Consider the following 23,060-nt stretch of genomic DNA (forward strand, 5'->3'; position numbering starts at 1 on the left):
ACACCCGCATTAAATCATTTACATGTTTGTATGTTAATAAATGGCTATTTCTATGCATAACTTTGGTTGTAGACGTAGCCGTAAAATGTAGTTTACTAAAACAATTTTGTACATTTTATAAGTTAATATTTGTTTTTCTGCAATAAATTGTTTTTGATTTTCTAGTTGGTAGTACATAAATCGCGTTTTTCATTTTTATTTTTATAAAATATTGTGGGATGCCAACAAAATCCAAGCCCTAATCAAAAGACGATTCATTGCTTCAGTTTTATTCAATAAATTAATTTGATTTATTGCTTACATCAAGTACATAAATATTAATTTGTTCCATTCGACGCTTTGTAGATTTACCTATGTGCCAATTAGTTGATCTGTACTCTACATACAAATATATATATCGCATATATACAGAGGGCTCTGGGTAAGGGCACCTACTTGCCCGCCGCCTTCTCCTCCAGCTGGGCTTGAATGTGGCGTACGTTGTGGCCGCCGCCATTGGGGTTGTGGCGCTGGAAGAAGGCGTTGATGGAGCTCATGGAGCGGTACTCCAGATTGTCGCTGACGTGCCAGTCCACGCTGATGCTCTGGTGACGACCCACAGGATTGCGAATGCGGGTCTCGTTGTACTTCTCCAACAAATGCAGCAGACAATCCTTGGTGGTGTTGGCCGCCTCCTCCAGATTCACGGTTTGATGAGTGTCCGGCAGCCCCACGGGCACATCGCGACTCATCTGGTTTATCCTGAACTTGGCTCGACGACTGCTGGCCGATTCGTTGCTGGCGCTGGTGGAGATTGGGTTGCTGACGCCGGTGGAGCTTGGATTGCTGGCGCTGGTCGAGATTGAGTTGCTGGCGTTGGAGGATATATAATTGCTGGAGCTGGCGTTACTGCTTCTGGTGCTGCTGGAGATCACCTTGGAAGAGGTGGTGCTGGTTCTTTGTACTTGCTGGTTGGTGAAGCTCCTGGCATTGGAACTGCTTATGGTGTGCACCGTGGACTTTTGCTGCGACTGCACCAGGGATTTGCTAGAGGAGCTGTTTCCGTTGCTTAGCTTGGGTGTTTCCTCGATGGACTGCTGCAATCTCACAGACAGCGAACTGATCTTCGTCTTGCCCTTGCCATCATCGTAGGTGCTTTGGCTCTGGGAACTGCTGCTGGCCTGGCTGAGGAGTCCTCCTTTCAAAGTGGGACGATTCCAACTGCTGCTCGATGTGGTTTTGCTTGTCCACCTATTGCCTTCCTGGCTGATCTCGGAGGTTTTACTAGAAGTACTTCCAGAAGGTGCAACAGATGCTGGAGCAGTAGCAGCAGCAGCAGCAGGAGGATCAGCAGGCGCTCCACTGCTGCTCCCATTATTGTTCGCATCGCCAAGCTTGGTGTTGATCTCGGCCAGCATGAGCAGGTGATCGGATAGCTTCCTTATCTCATCCGCCAGGTTTACCCTCTCTCCGGAACTCCGCCGACCCAGCAGGTAGGTGGTATCCGAGTTCCTTCGATCGAAGGTGTGTAGATAGCTCTTCATGCTGCGCTGCTGCTGGGCGGTGGACTGACTGCCGGAGAACTCGTCGAAGTTCTCGTTGAAGAGGTGCTGCGGCGTGGGAGTTGACGGACTGGAGGTGGCTACCGTCGGGAACAGCTTCTCCCGGGACTCGTTGATGGGCGTGGCCACCGAGCGAGGACTCTCGTTGTCCGCACTGCGGGATTCGTCCTCTTCCGGCAGATCTTCAACTTCTCCCCGTTCGTCATCCGTCAAAGTTGAAATTGATTCACAGGGCGAAGGCGAACAAACTGGAAATATAGCACAGACCTATAAGCATTTTCCAATAGAACTGGTATATGTTTACATAGAAGTTATGGGGTTATTGCCAAAAACTGTTTTCAGACCGGTTAATGTACACGATATGGTTATATACACACGGATAGAGCATGCTCATGAGTTCAGAGAGTTGTGTAATATGGCTCTTTGGAACATCAAAATGTGCGTTTGACTAATTTTCTACACAAAAAAAGCTATGCGTCAATACAGCTGCTAAAAAAAAGGTTATAAAAAATTTAAGTTACACTAACGAAACGAAATATTTATAATTTAATTGTGTTATTAATATTGATTAAAGAGAAAATTTTTTGAACTATTATTTTGTCCTGATAGAATAAAAGATTTAACTAAGAAAGAGATTCTTAATCTATGCAAATTTACTTCTTTAAATGCCTAATTTTTTGATCTAACTTTTAACTGTTTTTATAGTTATAAAAAAAAATATACTATTATATATAGTAATTCCCGCTGACGGACAAACCACAAATGAACATGAGACTGACTTTGGAATTTGACTGCGATCTCTGAGGATGATTGGTGTTCTGAGCTGGATGTTGGGCTTACCTGGCTGGCAGACCAGAAACTGTGGCTATACGAGCATGTGTGTTGATCTAAATCTGAACTGGGGATTAGGATAGTTCTAGGGGTTTCGGATTTGGGATTGGAGGGGATGGGTATGGAGCGAAATCGATTTGGGTTTCTCATCTCGAAGAAACTACAGAGAAGTATCTTTGTGCTGAAGTTTAAATTATATTTTGCATATATTTTCATGTAGTTGTTTTCTTGTTGTCAATGGCTGTCTTTATCACAGTGTAAAGTGGTTAATAGGGCTGGTCATCCGCTACAAGGATGCCAGGCACATAGCTTAATGCTAGGGTTACTTAAACATAAACAACAGTTCTGGCTGGCAAGCTGGTCCTCCCTCCCTACCAAAGAGATGGAGTTAACAAAGAGACAAAGAAAGATAGGAGAAACGGACAGAGAGTCAGCTAGCCAGCTTGGTCCACATTCAAGTTAAGAACAACAATTAGTTTGACAAGTTAATCGTGTAATATACAAAGTCGATCCGATTGCAGGATGCAGTTGGAGAGGCGATGCGATGCGGATGCCTCATTTGCCGTGGATGAGGGCGTGTCGGTCGCGCTGTCGCTGGGATCCGTACTCACCTCTGGAGGAGGAAAGGCTGTCCGCGCCGTGGGTCCTCCTGGGATGGGGGTAGCTCGTCTCGCTCAGCGGAGCAATCACATTCCCCTCCACGTCGAACACGTACGGACTGTTCGGATGCGTCTCCCAGCGCACGATGAAGTTCTTAAGGTTGTCCTTCGTGGCATCCAGTTCTTTGTTCTGCAAAGGGAAACAGTTGCGAAGGGTACAATTATTGTTTGTGTGGGTTGAGAACGGAGAACTAGCTCTAAGTTTCCGAGCTAATGGTTGATGTTCAAATAACTTATCGAGGAACAGTGATGCACGAGTACATCTACAAAGTGGCTTTAGGCGACCAGCTCTGGATATGTGAGACCCGTTCGCTCGTTTGAAGGCCTCACAGGACTTGTCCCAATTTCTTACCTCGAGTTCAGCGTCGCCGCAGAGCTTGGCCAGCTCCTCGTCCTGCTGCTGGTTCTCCTGCTTCGCCTGCTCCACGGCAATCTCTTCCTCATCGTCTTCGTCCTCGATGGTTTCCGTGGAGTCCTCGGAGGACTCTGAGGGAGCTGTCACCGGAGACACAGACTTCAGGCGCGACTTGGACGCCGAGGAGGCGGCCTTTGTGATGGGCGTGGCCGTGGCGGCGGTGGCCGGCCGCTGCTGAAGCCATTTGTGCTTCATGCATTCGGCGGCTGTCATCCGGGTGCTGGGGAAATGGAAATCCGGAGACGGGTTAGCAACCAGACTCTAATTAGGGGGAGAATGTAGACACCCACCCCAGGTCCTTGGCCAGCAGCTTGGCTATGAAATCCAGACACTCGGGGGATATGCCATTAAAGCATTCATCCTCGAAGTCGTATTTTGCAATGGTTACATTTGACATTGTTTCAATGTCGTTCTCGCCCATGAAAGGCGACAGTCCTGAGATGCTGTATCCAAACCATCATATGGGGTTGTGTGTGGTTTCGAGGTGTGGGAGAGTCAATAAACATGTAATGTGAAAGCAGCGTAAGTAGAATAAATAAAAACACAAAACCAACACTTAATTAACTAAATTAAATTCGCCAAGGAGTGGGAGCAGATACGCCAACCGCCCCTTTTGATTATCACATTTTTAGCTGGTACACACTTTTAATTGGTTTTCTCCCAAGCACCTACCCTTAAGATATGAGTGCGGGTCTTGATTAAATTTCTAATTGCTCGGGCTGAAACATAAATGGTTCGAAAATATTGAGCTGGCTTTACTCTAGAGATGACTAAACTAAACATCCTTGGATATGCTTTTCTTTTTAATAATAAGTTTGGTGAGTAAAATCAAGAATACACTCTATGACTTATAAAAATCTATTTGACATGACGTTTTTAAGAGAATGTTAGTAGATATATTTAAAGAATTGATTTGCAAGTAAGAAATTGTGTTTTTCTGTTCAAATTATTTTATCAGTTTTGAAATTTTAATGAAACTTAATAAATCCCTTTGCGTACATCTAAGGCTTGTTTAAAATATTTTGCTTTGTAATACATATTGTAGATTAAATGTATTAAACTTACAGCACATAGCATATAACGCCAACACTCCACATGTCTGTTCCATAGGATATACAGTCAAAGTTCACCACTTCTGGCGCCACAAATTCCGGAGTGCCAAAGAGAACCTATTAAAATAGTCGGTATTAAATTAATAATTGTGTTTAAAATACTAGCTCCCAAATCATTACATGCATTACATAAAAAAATGTACTTAAAAATGTTTTTCAGGCCTTCAGTTAATTTCTGGTAATTGTTACATACAACTTATAGGCTAAGCATAGGATATTACTTCCAAAGTGATAACTAATTTGTTTATAGAGTTTAGCAAGGACTACTTACTCTCAGCCGCTTATCAGGATCAAATTTACGAGCCAGTCCGAAATCAATGATCTTGATGCGGTTGCCCTTCTGCGTGAGCACCAAAATATTTTCGGGCTTCAGATCCAGGTGGACAATGCCATTGCCGTGGATGAAGGCCATGGCCTCGCACACCTGGCGGATGAAGACGCGACAGACCCGTTCGGTGAGGACGAACTCATCGTCCACCACACGATCAAAGAGCTCACCTCCTTCGATGCTGTGAAGGGCAGAAAAAAAAGTGAGTTAATTAGACAGAGGGAAATGTGAAAGCAGAAATGCATACTATAGACTGCAGACAAAACGAAACGAATCATGCAAACCAAGCACCATAAGCAGAGTTATTGCCTTTCAATTAGTCTCCTCACCTCATCGTAACCATAGGTTTTAGCTCGGTTTTAGTTACCTTACCTGACCACCCACACTAAACTAGTTATGTTATTTACAAGAGTACAGATTGCTCTGCCAGGACACGAAAATCAGATAATCCATGAGCATCCATCCGCTCGAGTGACGGGCATCAACTAACTGCATGCCGATTGGAATCGGAGTCGGAATCAGAATCAGAATTGGAATCGGAGGGAATTATGTTCAGGCACTCGGACAAATGTCATCCGAGATTTGCCTCAAGTGTCGACAACACATCACAACACAACACAAAAATCCTGCCGTTCCATTCCTCCATCAGATGCCCATGAAAAAATTCGGAAAAAATAGGAGAAAAGCCGCAATGCATTAGTTTTTCTCTGTTTTTTTCGGGTTGTTAGCTAGTTGATGCACTTCACCCCGAAATTGAGTAAATTAAAATTGCATGTAGATCTTTGTGCATCGTTTGAAATGGAATATTGCTATCCAACTGATGGACAGTAGCTGACATTTTGTTTGCTCTGATTATGCAGTTTGTGTTGAAAGTTATAAATACTCTGATAATATTTTTACGCCCCTTCATCTATTTTTAAAAATATACATATAAATACAATAACAACTTGTACAAGTCAAGCAAATCATGAACAAGTAATTTGAAGTTAAACAAACGTGAAACATCTTCGGTAATGTTTTGAATATGTATTGCATAGCATGTGCATTTATAATCGATCGATATGGAATATTTTTATAGATTGACTAACAAGACGAACTATTATTCTCTAATTGGAATGAATACCTACTGATTTGATATACATTTCTCTGGGTGCCCATAAAAGTCCATTATCCAAATGAAAATCACTTAAAGTGCATTTCATTAAAATGGGTTCATTAAAAATTTCAGCTGGTAAATCCAGTGATTTGAGAAAATCCAATGAAGCTTTCACCCGGCAATTTTCCCGACGCTTGGGATGTGTGAAACAATTGCCAAAATGTTTAAATATTTATTGCAAAATGATAGCTGTGCCATTTTAATTCAGTTAAACTACTAGCTATTTGTTTTAGTTGGACAATTCTGCTTACTTCCTTTGAGTGGCTTTGCCACGATGGAAACTAAATAGTTGAAAGGCAGCATGTTTAAACCATTTGGCTTGCTCCTCATCTCGGCGAGGAATTCCCTTCTTTGGAAAATATGTTGATGGTAGTTGAATATTCTGTTATGAATATGCCAAGGAGAACTATGCCAGTCAACAATTAACTTTTCCGGGAGGGGGAAAACGGCAAGGAGAACAGGACCAACCAGAACAACAGCACAAGTTGTCCAAACTGCAGTTTCCTTGTTTTGTTGAAAATTAATTTAAGTTGACAAAGTCTTTTGGGGCTTTGTCTTGGGTCTATGGAAACGGAATTGTTTCATGTTTCTTTCGTTCTATTGTTCGACCCCTGGGAGGCGAATGTGGGTCAAGGCCGTTGACTAATCAGTGGGCCGAAACACCTGCCTCAATCGTTTTTATGGGCCATTAGACCCTTAACCCATGTCACCATTCATTTGCGAACAAAGAAGCTGCGAAAAACTTTCGCGAGGCAAATAAAAGTTGCTGTAAATTTCTATAAATGCTCGGGTGCCGAGGGAAAACCTGTTGCTCGAGGTTTTTCTTTCTGGCTTTGTGTGAGTGTTTCGTGTTTTGGGTGTGGGGCGGAAAAGTTTACTAGTTTACGATAATGTGCGTACGTGTAAATCGCATTTTATGCACATTCCCACTGATTGCAAGATATTGTGTCCCCGGCAACAATGTGGCAAACAGCAAAGGGACAACAACAAACTTAACGAATAGTGGAATAGAGGGCTACAAATGTATAAATTAGGGTGGACCGTATTCGGCGACCAGAGTGTTAAATATCCTTTACTCGAATACAATTTTAACTTTCTAATTTGTTTATTATGCTTTTGAAGTGCATCTTATCTGACTATCTTGGTCGCCAAATAAAGCCCAGCCTGACCTGTATACATAAACATTTATGCTGTATTTATAGAGAAACATAGAAAAGGAGTCACGCCCACGAGACAGGGACAAGCAAACTAAACACATTCATTTGTACGGACGGGCCTGTGAATGGGCCTCTTGAAAACTTCCTTACAGTTCCAGGACGACGCACATCATTTTCTGATATTCGTATGCCGCGTACAACTGTATGATGAGGTGATGCTGCAATGAATTCATTATCTCCACCTCCCGCTCCACATTCCGCTTGTCCTCGCGCTTGGGGATCGGCACGAACTTCGCCGCCAGCTGCAGGCCATTCGCCTTGTCCTTGCACTTGTACACCGTACCGAATTTTCCGCTGCACAAGAGGCATAATATTGATTAGATGTGGAGGCCACACAACGGGAAGCACGGCGATCCGGCCGCTTGAAATCTCTACTCACCGTCCCACCTCACCCAGCACATCGTAATGTTTATGGGCATCGACGTTGCGATTTATGGTCACATCGCGCATGGGAAATGCCGGTTCCAAAACTGCAAAATACGAAAAAATGGGGCGGTATTAAGTTTGGGCCATAAAACAGCTCAGCAATAACCTTTTCATTTAAGAAGTGTACTGAAAATTGAAAAGAGAGCAAGTAGCTTTGATTGCTTCAATAAGTTTATTGAACGTTTATTTTATAGGTTAAAGTTCCGAGTTAAAAATGGTTAAGGTACTAATTAAATGTGATGCCTTCTAACTTAATCTTATTTTGTGCCCTTTGGACTATGCACAAAAGTTACTTATAGAGCAGCCCGCCATATATTGGCTTAATCTTAACGGTGCATTGATATGAATTCAGGTGTAGTATTGCACTTCGTTAAGCCATTTCATCAGTCTATAATTCCATTGGCTTGGCATTCCCCTTATCATACCAGTCTGCTGCCATAAATTGACAAGCCATAGGTTGGTACATATGTATATATATGGTCGGAAATGTTTCGGTCTGATTAAGACCTCAACTGTGTGATTTGATTAGATTTCCTCTTCCTGGCCGGAGCTAAAAAACAACTAGTGCTCCCAAATGTGGTTGGGAGTGCTCCCTCGGCAATATGACATTTCAATCATTTCCATTGTCCGGGGCCCAGTTCGGAGTGCATTTAATACCGGCTATTATGGAGCCAGTACGTCGCTCTGGATGGACTGCTCGCTCAACAACAGCTTGTGCTTGTCACATATTTCGCAGGACATATTGCACACAAGTTTTCCTGTTGTGCTCGGAGGAAACCCTTTCAGAATTTGATTCGTTGTGTGTGTCTACAAGTTGCCAAACAAATAAAAATGACTTGATTCAATTGAATTTGTGCAACGCAACGATATGAAATGGGGACGACAACAGTGACGAGTGGGAATATTGTGACAAATATGGGTTTACTTGTGTGTTCCTGGGCGGTGGACTGCCCTTGGTTCCCCCGCGTGTGGTCACCAAACAGTGCACGATTTTTCATATTTTTTCCATTAAGCACAAGAGTTTCAACTTGACATTCGACCGCAATAATCCCCGGAGATTTCGGGGCAGGCATGCAAACAGTTGCTTTCGAAAATTTGCAATTGGAATTATTGATAATCTGTCAAAGGCTTGTGGCAAAAGTTAAGTAAGTCAATATGTGTGCTGGAATAACCGATTGATGGCCACTGTTTTAAAAACAATAAAATTGCAATTAAAGTAATAATTTCTTAATTCTGATTGTTCTAAGAGTTTATCCTTTCAATTTTTTTCTAAAACAAGATCAATATCAAACTACTGACCAACTTTTCGATTGGCTTGAAGGAGCAGCTATTAATGTCTTAGAGGTACAGCTTTTCAAGAGTAAAGCAAATTTGTTGTCCCTATTTTTCTTGACTTTTTCTAGCTGTGCTTAACGGCGGCATTTAAGGGGTTAAGTTGTTAGCATGCTTCTATGAATTGATGTCATCTGCGCGGCAGCTGTCCCATTAATATGTAAATGGCGCACATAAGTATGCTACGGAAAACACGATAAATCTTTAAAATCAAAGGCGAGGCGAAGAAGCAAACGAAAAGACTTTTCCGAATCGTGTGAGAGGATGCGGGGCGGAGGGCGGGGGGTGAGGAAAGTGGATGGTGTGGGTGGCACAAACTTGGCAAATTCAAAGTGAAAGTCGAGCGTCTACTGTGAATAGAAATGGAGGCTGTGAGAGCGTTTTCTTTGCTATTTGTGTGCAGCGAGGCACTTGTACACACATCTGTCTACGTATGTGTGCAAGCAATTGACGCCTCCCTTTGGCCACGCCCCCTGGCCATATCTCGTTTAAACGGTTTTTGGCGCAAATTCATGCACCGACTGAGTGAGCGAGTGAGTGCATGTGTGAGTGCATTTGAGTGCACTCTGCCAATAATGCGCACAATTTAAGTTTCGGCAAACACGCCCAAACACTCGCATTAGGCAAGAAAATTGAAGAGCGCCCCTCAATTGAATGGAAGTTTTGGTGAAAAGTTGCCAACTTCTCGGTCCCATAACTCATTATTCAAAAGACACAAAAGTGGAATCGAAAAGGGGCGACGAGATTCGAGATATTTCATCGCTCATAAAATTTCAGCAGGAGCGCAGACAAGCATTCATTATGCACAAACGTACAGTCATACTCGGTTGAACACCTTAAAAAATAAAAATAAAAAAAATTAATAAAAAATATAAAAAACTTGATAATAATATTTAATAACTAAAATGAAAATTTAGGAAAGTAATCATATGCATTAAACTGAAATAAGCTATGTATATCCTATCCGATTGTAGATTACCTTATAAAGACCGACCACGTGCTCTATCAATAAGTTAAAAGTGTTGGGGGTCAGCGATGAGCAGTTTCGGTTTAGAACCCTATTCTCTGAGTGTACTCATATTCATACTCAGAAATGGATGTGAGTGGGCGACAGGTAACTCCCATTCATTTCCTGGTTCGAGCTCATGAATAAATGAATTTATATCGACTCTTCTTGGCATTTGCACTGCACCGCTTATCCAAAGGGAAAATCCGGGGACTTGGGTAACAGCGGGGGCTAAGGGGTCGGGTTATGCCCATATGCTTCGGCTAGACGGTGGGCGTGGCTGCGTTGGGCGGTGGGTGGTGGGCTGACGACCCCAATCCCCAATGCACAAACCGAATGCAATCGAAATTGGACTTGAGCCGTTTGAAGTGTTTTCGTAAATCAATTTCAGTTCCATTAAGCTGCAAGATGTGCATATAATACACGAATCGTTGGAGATAGGAATACGTGTCTTGGAGTAAAAATATGATGCACTCTTTATATATATTCTTAAATTTATTTAAAAATGTCTTATGGTTGAAAAACTACAATGACTAAAGCAGGAAAATATTTTAAGTTGTCCTCTTCACTGTTTTGAGATACAATCAACTTTAATGCGTCTCTCTACTTATGCAAAATGATTATAGCCTTTAGGTAGCTTTCATTTCAAGTTTGAGTTCTGTGTCAGACATCTCTTATTCGGTAAAGTACTTTTCCCGACGTTTATATGTATTTCCCTACTCTATCTCTGTCGCACCGCACCACCGTCTCTTTCGCAAGCTGGGGTCAATGTGTGTGGATTGGGTTCAAAAGTGCAACTCGTTGCAAATTGAATTCAAAAAACTTTATAAAGTTAATTTATGCACAATATCAATAAAAATGGCTGTGCGGGAGTCGCAGATACTACATTTGCACTGCTCATTCAATAGAGTGCCATAGATATAGAGCGGCGGATGCAAATGGCGAACGATTTTTTGTGCCAACGATGGCAATTTTTTCTGATATGAAAATCAGCAAATTTTTCTTTGATTTGCCTTTGCTCCTTGGGTCGTCAAGGACCCGCCAGGATAACCCAGCCAAATCTCCGTTCCCCACTGCTCATTTGGGCAACTGTTGCCAGGATTCCCTTGACTCTCTCTCAGATTAAAAAATAAAATCCGAGCGAAGCGAATCCTCGACGGAAGCGAAAAATGTTTTCCTCCGACTTTTCCGCTCATCGATTTGGTCCTGCAATTTGTTGCTGTCATAAAAATTGTGTAATGTGCTTAATGAAATTTTTTTAATAACACAATTTGAGGGCACGTGAGTTTAGCGACGCAAAATATGTTGTACAACAAAGCCGAACTGTTGCACATCAAACGATGGATGTCAATGTGCCACACATTACACGGCCACAAAAAATATGTACAATATGGGGGGAAAAAACACAAGCCAGACGTCGCATTTTAATAAATCAAAGTTACGCAACCACGAGGGTCTTGCATGCACTTCCTCATTGTTTATATTCGCATTTAATAACACTTTTTTACGCGACCAAAGCATGGGCACAAGTATGCCGAGCATTTAATGGCAAGGCCAGGCGGGAAAACGGATACAAGCAAAACACACTTAATATATTTATGTATTTTATGCTGCCAGGAAGTCGTCGCAAAGATCACACAGCGTTTGCTGTTTGTTTGTCCGGCAAAGTCACTTGCTAAATTCAAAGCAAACAAGTATCATAAACGATGAATTTAATTTGGTTCACGATTCCTATTTGCCATTCGCCTTTGACCTGTCGCCTTTAGATCTTTCAGGTTATTAAATTTCTATAAAATTAACATAGTTATTAACTTGCCAAAAAATGTAAGCCGCTTATTTGTTGTGAGTATTAGGAAAATTAGAGTTTTTTGATGCAATATTTCGACTAATAAGAAAATCTTTTAATAATGCATCACATGCTATGCAAATTAGGATGGCTTAGTACATCAGTGGCAAACCAAAATCAAATCAAAATCGGAGAAAATGTAATACACAAACTTTAATTTGAAAACTGATTTTCATTACGTTTCAGCTTGCAGACTAGCAAAATACGATTTTGATTTCGGAATTAAACTGAAACGGTTGTGTTGTTTACCAAATTTTGACTTTGACCTAATGTTGGCTACTCTCTACGATGGGTTTTGGTAACTTCGACCAGGCTGGGAACTTTGCTCAGTTGATGACGTTTGTGCAACCGATGGCGAAAACTGTTGGAAATCAGAGAACTGCAAGGGTGGCACTTTTTTACCACTCGACTCACACCCTACAATTTTGTGTGCGGGTGCTACCCGCCACGCACATCGCGGGTACTTACAAACACACAGTATAAATCTGAACATGTAGACAAGACACCCCGTTGTGCGCGCACCCGAATCAATACGGTGCTCCGCGTCGCGGGTGCCGATCACACACTGCCTAAAAAGGGATGAGTGAGAAAAACACTTGTGGGTATACCGTTAAACACATGGGTGTTTCCAAAAATACTCGGGTGTTTCCAAAAATACTCGAGTGGTCTCGTAGGTAATCGAGTCACAGACAAGATGCGTAACTCCATGCGTTTTACACTCCATACGTTTACACACTATTCTTTCGGCGTGACTCTAGACTTTGTCGAATACTTTGTAAAATATGCCCTTCATCTTATTATTATATATTATTATAATTATATATATTATATTATATTTTATTATATTATATATTATTAATATAATATATATATATATATATATATATTATATTATATATTATTATATATTATATTATATATTATTATATATTATATATATTATTTACGTTATTATTATTTAAATATAGATTATAGTCATAATGTCACAAAATTCATTTCAAAAATAACTTTATATAAGAATATTTGTCATTAGAGTATTCAGGTAGCGACGTGTGAAAAATTAATAACGGAATGATTCGAAACGGGTGGCACCCATTGAGTCCATCAAAGACGTGAGCACGAAATTTTTCTTGGGTATTCCCTTTTACCCTTCATTTCTTATACCCGTCACGCTTCCTCCCATACAAATTTTAGGCGTACAAAAAATGACCAGAGAACTGCAGCCCGCATACAAAAAATGACGTGCGGCCGATCGTTGACTGTGCGTCCACTCACCCAAATAGTTATTGCGCAGCAGGCCTCGGGTGGTTTTTTTACTCGTAACAAAAACACAACGTCGGTAAAACACTCGAGTATTTTGTGTTGCCGCAAGTAGGGTGTCAAAAAAAACGGGGTGCCTAGAGTACCGAGTGTTTATCGGGTGGACGTAGAGTGCGAGTGGCGGGCTGCAGTTCTCTGTTGGAAATGAGTCCGTGCCGTTGGCAGTAGATATTTTCCTGGTTATTGTTGCTGCTGATGACGATGCTGCGGGTTGTCTGTGCATTTTAATCAGCCTAAGTGCCTGGGAAATTCCATGGAAGGAATGAGAATGGCAGTGCCTGGCAGAAACTGTGTGGTGGCAGAGGCAGGGCTAAAAAAATGGCAAAACTTTGCCCCTACTCTGACTACGGTGCCATTTCAAATTGGCTATTACAGGGACTTTCCACACACACACACACACACATCGCCATCATCAAATGGTCATACATAAATGCAGGGGAAAATGAACAGGGAATCCAGTATTCACACTTTTCTCAGCCCGACTATAATGCCACGTCTAATCCGGATGACATATTTTAAAGCCTAACTCGAAAGCGAGGGATTACTAAAACTTCGAAGTGACAAAGCCTACGAATCTCCTGCCATTTCAAATATATATGTACATATCTATATGCAGTCAGCCCAAAATGAAGAACTTTACTTTACAGTAGCTTAGATCCTTTGGTTAAACCTCTCGAACTTAACGATCCTTGTCAGCTCCAAACTGATTAGACACTGGGCACACAATTTATTTCTTTCAGCCGAATGGACACGTTAGATGTGCTTCGACGGTAGCGATTCCATAAATGATAAATGACAAGTGAAACTTTCGGCATAAGGCCCAGTTTTTTTTTTGTTTTTTAAACAAATGCAAACAGGGGACAGCTGACAGGAGACAAATCAATACCGTGTATCCATTTATTTTGCGTTCGCCTTTATATATATTCATATTAATCCCCGTGCATATCTATATAGAATGTTTCGGCAGTATCTCAACAACAGCAATTCATCTTCATCATTTTTTTCCTGCACACCAAGCGTAAATCCGCTGCGACAACGCCCTGTGCCTCCAGTTTTCCACTTTTTTTTTTGCATATGCGAAGAGCGAGAGAAAAATGAAAATCGTTGTGGAGAAATGAAAAGTAATAATCAGTGTGGGTGTGTGTGGGTGGGTGGCATGTGAGTGTGTGGGGGACCTTGAACGCTTGCCCGAGAAATGACGTAAAGCTCTGTGCCCTAATGCAGTGCAAAGTATTTCGACCCCATTTTCCCCCGATTTTCGTCGGCAATTTCCAGTTTATGCTGCATACTTTTGCGGCACACTTTAATTGGGCAATTGCCATTCAAAATTTATGCCAAAGTCTCTGACGAAATGGGATGTCACTTTTGGCTCCTTCTCGTTGCCAATTTGCTCGGTGATGCAATTTTATTTTATTTCATTTCATTTTCGCTGGCTTCTACCAGCTTTGCGACAATGAAATTAGCATTAGAAATTTGTATGCATACGTGTTGCTCCCTGTTTTTTTATTTCATCCCATTACCAGCCTCATTCAATTGGAATTTTCATTTCAGCTTATTTCGCCTTTAATTTAGTCACTTGCGAGCTGAGGACACCAAGCGAGCTATTCCAAAATATTGGTCGCCTCGAACATTACGCATACGCCGCGTGTGACGATGAGTCCCTCTTGCATTTCTTGAATCGCTTTGTGGCGCTTTTCCGAGGGGCTTTCCACTTCCCCGTCACCATCACCACCCTCTTCGGCTATCCCTTTACACATTCATTACGCTGGCTTTTGTGGGCACACACATAATCTCCGGCTGGCTGTATGGGTGAGCTTTTCGCGCTTATAATCAACGCCGCCATTCGAGCAGCGTATATATGTGTGGGAACTTTCCATGCTGTTTTCGTTTTTAATCACCGAAACTTGAACACTGCGAAAATACTTTAAGGGCACTGCAGCAGTGCTAAATTTAAAAGGCCCCCTCCCCCCAAAACTGCTGTCCCTGCATAAAATGCCTGCTAATTGATCGATGTGAGCACAGCAATTTCAAGGCAATTCCAAAGTCCAACAATGGACCAAAGGACATCGCATGGAGACTACTGCAGACTGCAAAGATAAACACAGGCAGGACTTTTCCCCCGGCCGAAGTTGCCTTTTTTCGGCCTTGTCATCAGTAGATGCAGGCCATCGGTGGGTACGAAGGACGGGGGGTGGGGCAATTGGGGAAATCGGGGAAAATGCTGCAGCAACAGCCGCTTCTAAATGCAAAACAATTTCAAGCCAGACTAGCGACGCTCACCGCAATGAACTCATTAAAACTTTCTACCCAGTCTGCAACAAAACGGCATCAAAAGAGCGTCGTGCGCGATGAAAATTCAAAACTGTTAGATTGCTAAGCTCTGCGAATGTCTCAAATAGGAAAAGAAGCCGATGCGAATTCGCTGGCAGCCGCAGCTCGGCGTTTAATTAATTTAATGAGCGACGTGAGGCAGCCGCAGACACCTCGTGTCAGCCAGCGCTCATAAATGACTTTCTGCCCCTGTTCCTGTGCCATTTTGTGGCCCACAGCGGTGGTCAAAACAATAGGTCCAGCAAGTGCAATAGCATAAATAATCGAGACATAACTTTGCGTGATTTATGCTGCCAGATTCGCATCAAGTAATTTTGGATTTTAAATAATAATAATAATAATTATCTATCTAAAGACAAAATATATGAAAGAAATGTGAATACAAATTTAGCAAATATATATATATTTAATTTATTATTTATTTAATTTATTTATTATATTTATATATTTTCTATTATATTTTATCGCTTATTGTTTATTACCTGCTTGGTAAGCATTAGCAAAAGTTGTTATTGTTTTAGTTTCGAATTGGTTCTATCACCTTGCCCCCCGCTGTCCTAAACTAGCTGCAGGACTCGCGTGGCAGGTGAGAAAAGAGGTAGGGAGGCTGGGAGGTTGAAAGGCTCCATGCAGAGCATCAGCTGAACTCGTTAGCGTAAAATCCAGGAAATTTTGTCAATGAACTGGCTATCCATGGCCGATCCTGATGGCGGTTGTTGAGCGACTGGTGCTTAGTTAATTATCGGCTCGCAATGGCCCCTCGTTCAAAGTGTATTAATTTATGAGTGCAGCACAAAGGCCAGGTCCGCCGTCATTTGCAGCAGCTGAGGATCCAGTGCTCCCCGCTGAATTTGGAAAATGTTTGCCCATTGTGGTTGAATTTAGGAAGTTTACAGTGTGCATTCCGAACCGCAAATACTTTAAAAGCCCGTTCCAAAACAGCTGCCAAAACAAATGAATTGAAGAAACGAAAAGCGAGCAGGATGCCATTGTGCGAGATATATATCATACATATCTGAATTCTCTGCAGCTTCTTCTGGCTGCCAGTGTGTGTAGGCCAATGGTCGCATAAATCAAAGACGAAGAGCGAAGTCTGCGGCTGGTTTGAAAAAGCCAAAGGGGGAATTGCAGATACGCCGGCAGTGTGCGAACACATATTTGCACTCAAATCGAATTGCATTTGTTTGGGGGCATAATTGAATAACAACTGTAAATCGCACAGGGCACAGAGCGGGCTAAAAATGCCGCCATGCCAACCGGAAGTGGAAGGGCCGCTTACACAAGTCTGAAAATAGGATATACATACACTTATATATTTTCGATATGGGGCGTGTGCCCATAAATAATTTGCCAGCTCTGTGAATTAGTTGCGGCATCAGCAAGATAAATCAATTAACGCGCAACAAACAAAACAATTAATCAAGGTGCAGGTTTTTAGTGCCAACCGGGCCGGTCGCTTTGGATCGGAATCGATGTGGATCAGGATGGAGCAGCGAGGTAATTGAAAGGTCATCGATTCAATGGCGGCCACATGGTGCATGTTCGCACGCGCTCTGCCAACAATTTGTTAAAATTTAACGCTTTATTTACTGCCCGACTGTTCATCCTGGGTTCCTCAATCATGCTCAGAGAGAAATTTGTCTGGAGTTGCAATAAGAAGCGATTATGGACGCCAGTTTCATGAAAAATTCCTCATAGCCCGATTTTGGAGAAGTTTATCTTGAGCCTTAAATAGTTCTTTACTATGCCAAAAACAAATAGTTCACACATATCTCATTAGTTTCTGCTTTAAGAAATATAGATCCCCTACAGAAATATAGATCCAGGCAATTGCCTGGACAAGAGATATCTCCCATCTTTACGGCATACCATCCAACCGTTTAATCTTTAAGTGATCAGGACTTCTTCCTGTGCACTTCGTTTTTCACACATCCACCATGTGCTGACACGTGGAACTGGAAAGGCAACAGACCTGCTCCATGCACAATGTATCTGTATCTGCAGTTGTCTCTGTGTCCTGGCTGAGCGACAGTTTGACATCTCTAAATAAAGTTTGCACTTGCTAGCTACGTGGGTACAACCAGCACACTCACACACTCCCACTTACACACACACACACCAGGCAAACACGCACACAGTTGCAGGGAAGATAGACACCCTCTGTGGCACGTTTGACAATCTAATGGTGTTGAGGTTATTTATACAATACGCTCGCTGCAAGTCCTCAAATATTCAGTGACCGGCAGCCAATGACGTGTCCAGCAGTTGGTTAAAGGACTAGTTTTATGGCTTAACTGGTCATTTTAAACAAGGGTCAAGCAGATGAAACGCAGGAGATTTGAACTTTAAAGGGATTTTAAATCTTAACAGAATCGGATCGAGTTAAAATGTATAGTTCTTGTTGAAGAACTTTTGTATTTATAGCATAGCAATAACGTAATAAAATGAATGAAAATATATGTAAGGGAAAGCCCCTTATTTAGACAACCTAGCAATTGGAGTATTTAGCTTGTCTTCAACAATAAGCTCTTAGATAAGATAACTAATTGCAAGTACAAGTCGGAAAACAATGCTCTCTTTATATTCTTCAAGTTATAAAAATGTACAAAAGTAATATATGTTCTTGAAGCACTTTAAGAGGAATCTACAAATTCATTTCATTTTAAGCAATATTCATCCAAAATGCCTATCATAATATATTGAAATATTTCACTTTATTGGCTAGATAGTTGTTAATTAAAGTACGTTAATTAAAGCTCGTTTGGCACCACACCAGCATACACAAATTATCCGAGCAGATGTCTGAGTCAAGTTCCAATTGCATTTCAGTCACTCCCCAAAGGATGTCTATTGACAAGACAGCTTCCGACAGCCAGCGGAGTCCAAAGTGCCCCATCATTCTCTGGGCTCCAGGACAGATAAGGATGCGCGTACTCGCCGGACGAGCTCCCGGCTGCAGCTAACCAACGCATCACTCTTGGCCGTAACAGTTTATGGGCTTTAATTTAATTTCTGTCGGAGTGGGAGGAGCGCTCTGAATTAACGATCTGTTTGGCCACAGAGAAGCGATTACCGAGGCATATACGCGGATGCACTGGTCGAGTTATGGCCTTTTAATACCAGTAGCTGTTCAGCAATTAAATGTCGAAAGCGAAACAATGCCGGGTAATTCGGAAACATTGTGAACATATGATGGAAACTAAAGAGGCCATGATACGCATACGCAATATAATGATGATGATTTTCGGCATTCGATTGGCACTGTGACGAGTTGGCCAAATAATGATTGTCCTAGTGGCATTTGGTTGCGACCCATAAATCAGCAACATGGGAAATTACAAAGCGCAAATGATGTTGACTACGTGGAATGCAAATGAAATGACCTGGCTGACATGCAAAGGCGGAATGCAAGGCTGCTAATAAATAAAAACATACGATTTTGGGGCACCGAGAGAGCATTTACATAATTTTGATTATTTTCGATGGATGCTAGCCGTGTCCTTAGCCCGAATAACATTTGCAGTTGGAATTTGGTATTCGGTATTTGGCATTTGGCCTGGTTCGGGGTTTGTTTTCGATTGTGGTTCTGGCCGAAACTGTTTGGCATTATGGAAATTTCCGTTTGTCATTTAGGGGCGCGAAGTGTCTGCATGCAAATTGAGTTGCAACAAGCAGAAGCCCTCTCCATTCGGCAGTTGTTTGTTTAGTTTGCATGTGGCAAATGCAATCTTAACAGGCTTCCTGGCTGTCTGGATGCCTGGCTGCCAGTCTGCCAATACATTAAATTGCAATTTTAATTTGTTTAGCATGCGGCATTGCTGTGCTTGCATCTGCACCACATGGCGTATGCGTTATAATCGCACAAACTGCTACATATATGCACTCCACGCCCCTGTCTGCATTTTTAATACTGCCATTCCACCTGCAGCTGTGCCCCAGACAAACTGCCGGAGATACTTTGGCATTAAAAATTTAACAAAACATTGCAGGCAAGCGGCGAAAACAAAAAAAATGCATTTTGGTCTCTGCTGCCCAAAAACACACATTTTAAGCTGCTCCACTTTGTGCGATTTCGATATCGTTTGCCTTTTTCTGTTCAAGTGCCTTGGGGCTGAATTAAATATTCTATAAATTGTTATGGTCCCCAGATATATGCAAATTAAATGTCTTTTAATTTGCTCTCGACCAGACGGGTTAATAAATATTCCCTTTTAGTCGCAGTGGAGGGAAACATAAATTCTGAAATTTGGTAACAGGCCAAGCACACGAAACATGACAAAGTATCTATAAGATATACTTGAGTACGAGCCAACTAAAACGGCGAAGAAATCAGGAAGCGTGAAACATTTACATTATCACTTGACTACCGGATAAACGATCCAATCCTGGCCAAATCTCATACACAGTAGAGTACAGAGACCCCGCGATGAGGCAGAGTCGAGGAATTCGCAACGTCAACTGAAGTGAATATCAACGAACGACCTTCAACATGAAATGCGACGTAAAATAAATTTATCTCAATTATATATAAGCAACTAGATCTATATATTCGTCCGTTCTCTGGGGGGAAATCGGACGGATTCGCGTTGCGGGGCGAGTAACTTTTAGAACGGCCAGTGAGAGATTCATTCGGTTTTGCCTGCCAGCTTTACATTCACCTTGGCAGCGCAGTACGAGAAGTCCAAAGCAAAATACAAATTTATTTTTGAATATTTTCGGTTAGCAGCGGCGTAAAAAAGAAATGAAAAATGCTTCTATCGAAAGAGGGTATCCAATAAAGTGAACATAGCTGTTGCCAAAATCTTTTCCTATATGGGAATGTTTGTTTAAGAAAGTAGCTAGAGAAAACGTGATAACCATGATTTGGATATTTGCAATATTTATCTTAATCTTGCTTATTGGCAATAAATATGTTTTCCATGCTCAAATAGGCAAAAATCTGGAATAAACACATATTTGCCAATAATCTTTGCAAATTCTACTCTGCAAGTCTTTACTGTATTCAGCAAAAATATACTTTATAAAGAAATATGTATATTTCCTCCGTCTAATGACGCCACAATCAGGCGATGGCCAGCATTTTTATGCAGATTTCTTGTTTAAATATTTACACAATATCGGCGTGCTTTCTCTGCCTGCCGAGCAAACATTGAACGCTGAAAAATGAACTACATTTTAAATATAATAGGAATGGCTTGTTTGATTTATTCGACTAGGGTTTGTGTAAACAAAGTGCAGCAAAACATTAAAATATTTTTATTAAACTCCACGTGTCTGGTTTTCCCTGCGGTTTGGTAATTTCCGCTGCAAATGCTTTCATTTCCTCTCCGATTAAAGTGTCTTTTCCAAAGATTTCCCTTAATTGGCTGGGCAAACTGGGTAGAGGAAATTGAGAAATCAGCTTATGCGCCATTAGCACATAACTCGGCTGAGACAAGCCCAAGTGAGAATTGATCGGGAAAAAAGGTTGGCCAATTGTTGGTCAGGTTGCCACCTTTGCCACAGGTAGGCAGGTATTTCCGTTTGTTGTTATTTGCCAATTTGGGAAAGAACTGCCTGGGAAAACCGGCTGGCAAAAACGAGACGTGTAAGCCTTTTTCCTGAGCCCACACTGCGGATTGAATGGCACTAAATCAGGAGGACTCTGTGGGTGCTTTTCCCTGTGTCTCCTCGTGTTACGCGTTCTATTCGAAGTTTTTTTTTTCGTGTCGCTCCGGATTCTTTTCATTTTTGGAATCGCCCGACACTCGGCATTTTTCATGCAACGAGGACTTTTCCCATCTCAATCCCCAACCCTATTGCCATCCCAAACCATTTTCCGCTGTCCCAACTACTTGACACTTCCTTTTTCCCTTCGGAAGTTGGGGCCTTTCGACTTTGCCTTTGTCTTTGGCTGCCTAAACCACTGTAGACGCAGTTACCACAGCCTTTCCAACGCTCATCGGGTGTGACATTTATCCTTCATCGTCTGCGCTTCCCTTTGGCTTTTATTTGGGCTTAAAGCGGCAGAGAAAAAAGTATATATAGTATATATTTGGCCCTCTTTTGTTTTATGCGTGAAATTTATTGTTTCTGACAATGGAAACGGCGTCGCAAATGTTTCCTGATCGCAGTGCGCGCCTTATCTGGTCCCCTTTTTTCGGCACGCCCCCACTTTTCCGCTTTTGCAACAGCCATGGCCGTATTTTATTGAAATTCATGTATTTTTAAAAGCCCACTGGCCCCGGGAAGCGGCTCTAAATCGTTTAAGCATTTGTTTCCACCATTCACAGCTTGATTTCGCCAGATACATTTTGCAGTTGCGTTCGGTTTGTTTTTATCTGCGCATAAAAGTTAATGTTTTGCATCAGTATCATGGGCCCAACATGTTTATTGTTTTGGCCCTTTATTAAAGCGTAGTTAACTGCTGATAACTTCAGTGGCAAAAAAAAAAAAAAACAAAGAAGAGGAATCGAAAACAGCTGCTAAGCCATAGATTTCGTTGGTTTGATTTGTCCATTTGCAGTTTGGCTTTGCGGATCTTTACAGAAACTCATTTGAAAGAGTTATCGGCGTAATCTCTGGCAGGGCACAAACAATAATTACACTTCGCCATTTGAGACATTTATTGGGGCTATATGTATAAGTAGAATATACACAGATAACTGTTGACAGCGACCCTTATCACACAACGCGTATACGCAGAGTTCACTGTTAAATGCGAGGCATTATCGTAGTTTTTCGCTTGAGCGACAATTTCGTAGACTTACCACCTTCCGGCTCTGAGTCATCTATATAGATCATATTGCTGCGTCGCCTAACGCCGATTTCACGCAATCGTTGACCCGTTGTGCAGCTGCTGGATTTAATTAAGTTGGTTTTAAATTATTCCTTGAGGTTTGCTGTTTAGATTGTTAGTTGTTTTGTGGCACAATATTTAATGGCATGTGTAATTATTCTTCACTCAACATTTTGCGTTTTAACTTCACTTCACTTATGGCATAGATTGGAAAATCATTTGGTTTTGCGCACTTAAAAAATGGCACAAAAGAACGATTCTTATTTTTAGCTGCTTGGCCGCGCACCACGTTGCGTATGCTTGATTTTTAGCGCTAAATTCATTCGCCAGCGGCACTATTTCGCTATTGTGTCATCGCGAGCGAGCGTTTTGCCTGAAACTGTTTTGGCCTGGCCCCACATTATTTGATTTGAGCTGTTTTCGCTGCTGTTTCTGCCGTTTCTGCTGTTTCTGCCTTTTGCCAATACGGCGTATGTGTGTTCCTTTGTGGTTATAAATGTGCTTTTCGGCTGATAACTGCCGCACTGAGAGAAACGCTCGATCGACTCTCGCGTGTACGTGTCTATAAATAAACAAACACAGGCACAGATATAGGGGCAAACCTCAACTGCATATATACACTCCTATTTGTATTGGCGTTTGTCTGCTTCGTTTCGTATAAAAATAAATTGCAGAGCAATTTGTATGCTCCGCTCTTTTTGGCCCGTCGCTCATTTTGCAGCTTGTTTTTGTACGCGAATGAAATTATTTTCCCTGTTGTCG

At 41.8% G+C, this 23,060-nt stretch overlaps 1 protein-coding gene across 1 annotated transcript; it reads right to left on the minus strand.

The window, feature by feature from the left end:
• Positions 1-261: 261 nt before the first annotated feature.
• LOC6733756 (SNF-related serine/threonine-protein kinase) lies at positions 262-22,776 on the minus strand. Its single transcript, XM_016167157.3, has 9 exons — positions 22,270-22,776; positions 7,639-7,729; positions 7,350-7,553; positions 4,830-5,067; positions 4,512-4,615; positions 3,737-3,889; positions 3,384-3,666; positions 2,984-3,161; positions 262-1,789 (listed from the first exon to the last, which is right to left on the minus strand). Exons 1-9 carry the CDS (start codon positions 22,301-22,303, stop codon positions 432-434), a joined length of 2,643 nt encoding a protein of 880 aa, XP_016026710.1. The 5' UTR covers positions 22,304-22,776; the 3' UTR covers positions 262-431.
• Positions 22,777-23,060: the final 284 nt, after the last annotated feature.

This window comes from Drosophila simulans, chromosome 2R, assembly GCF_016746395.2.
Source record: "Drosophila simulans strain w501 chromosome 2R, Prin_Dsim_3.1, whole genome shotgun sequence".
In the NCBI taxonomy this organism is placed as follows: Eukaryota; Metazoa; Arthropoda; class Insecta; order Diptera; family Drosophilidae; genus Drosophila; species Drosophila simulans.

Coding starts and splice junctions, on each gene's coding strand:
- LOC6733756 (XM_016167157.3), bottom strand. CDS start 22,303: ATGATCTATATAGATGACTCAGAGCCGGAAGGTG. Junction 7,554..7,638: donor GTGCTGGGTGAGGTGGGACG/GTGAGTAGAGAT, acceptor CCTCTTGTGCAG/CGGAAAATTCGGTACGGTGT. Junction 4,616..4,829: donor ATCCTGATAAGCGGCTGAGA/GTAAGTAGTCCT, acceptor CTATTTTAATAG/GTTCTCTTTGGCACTCCGGA.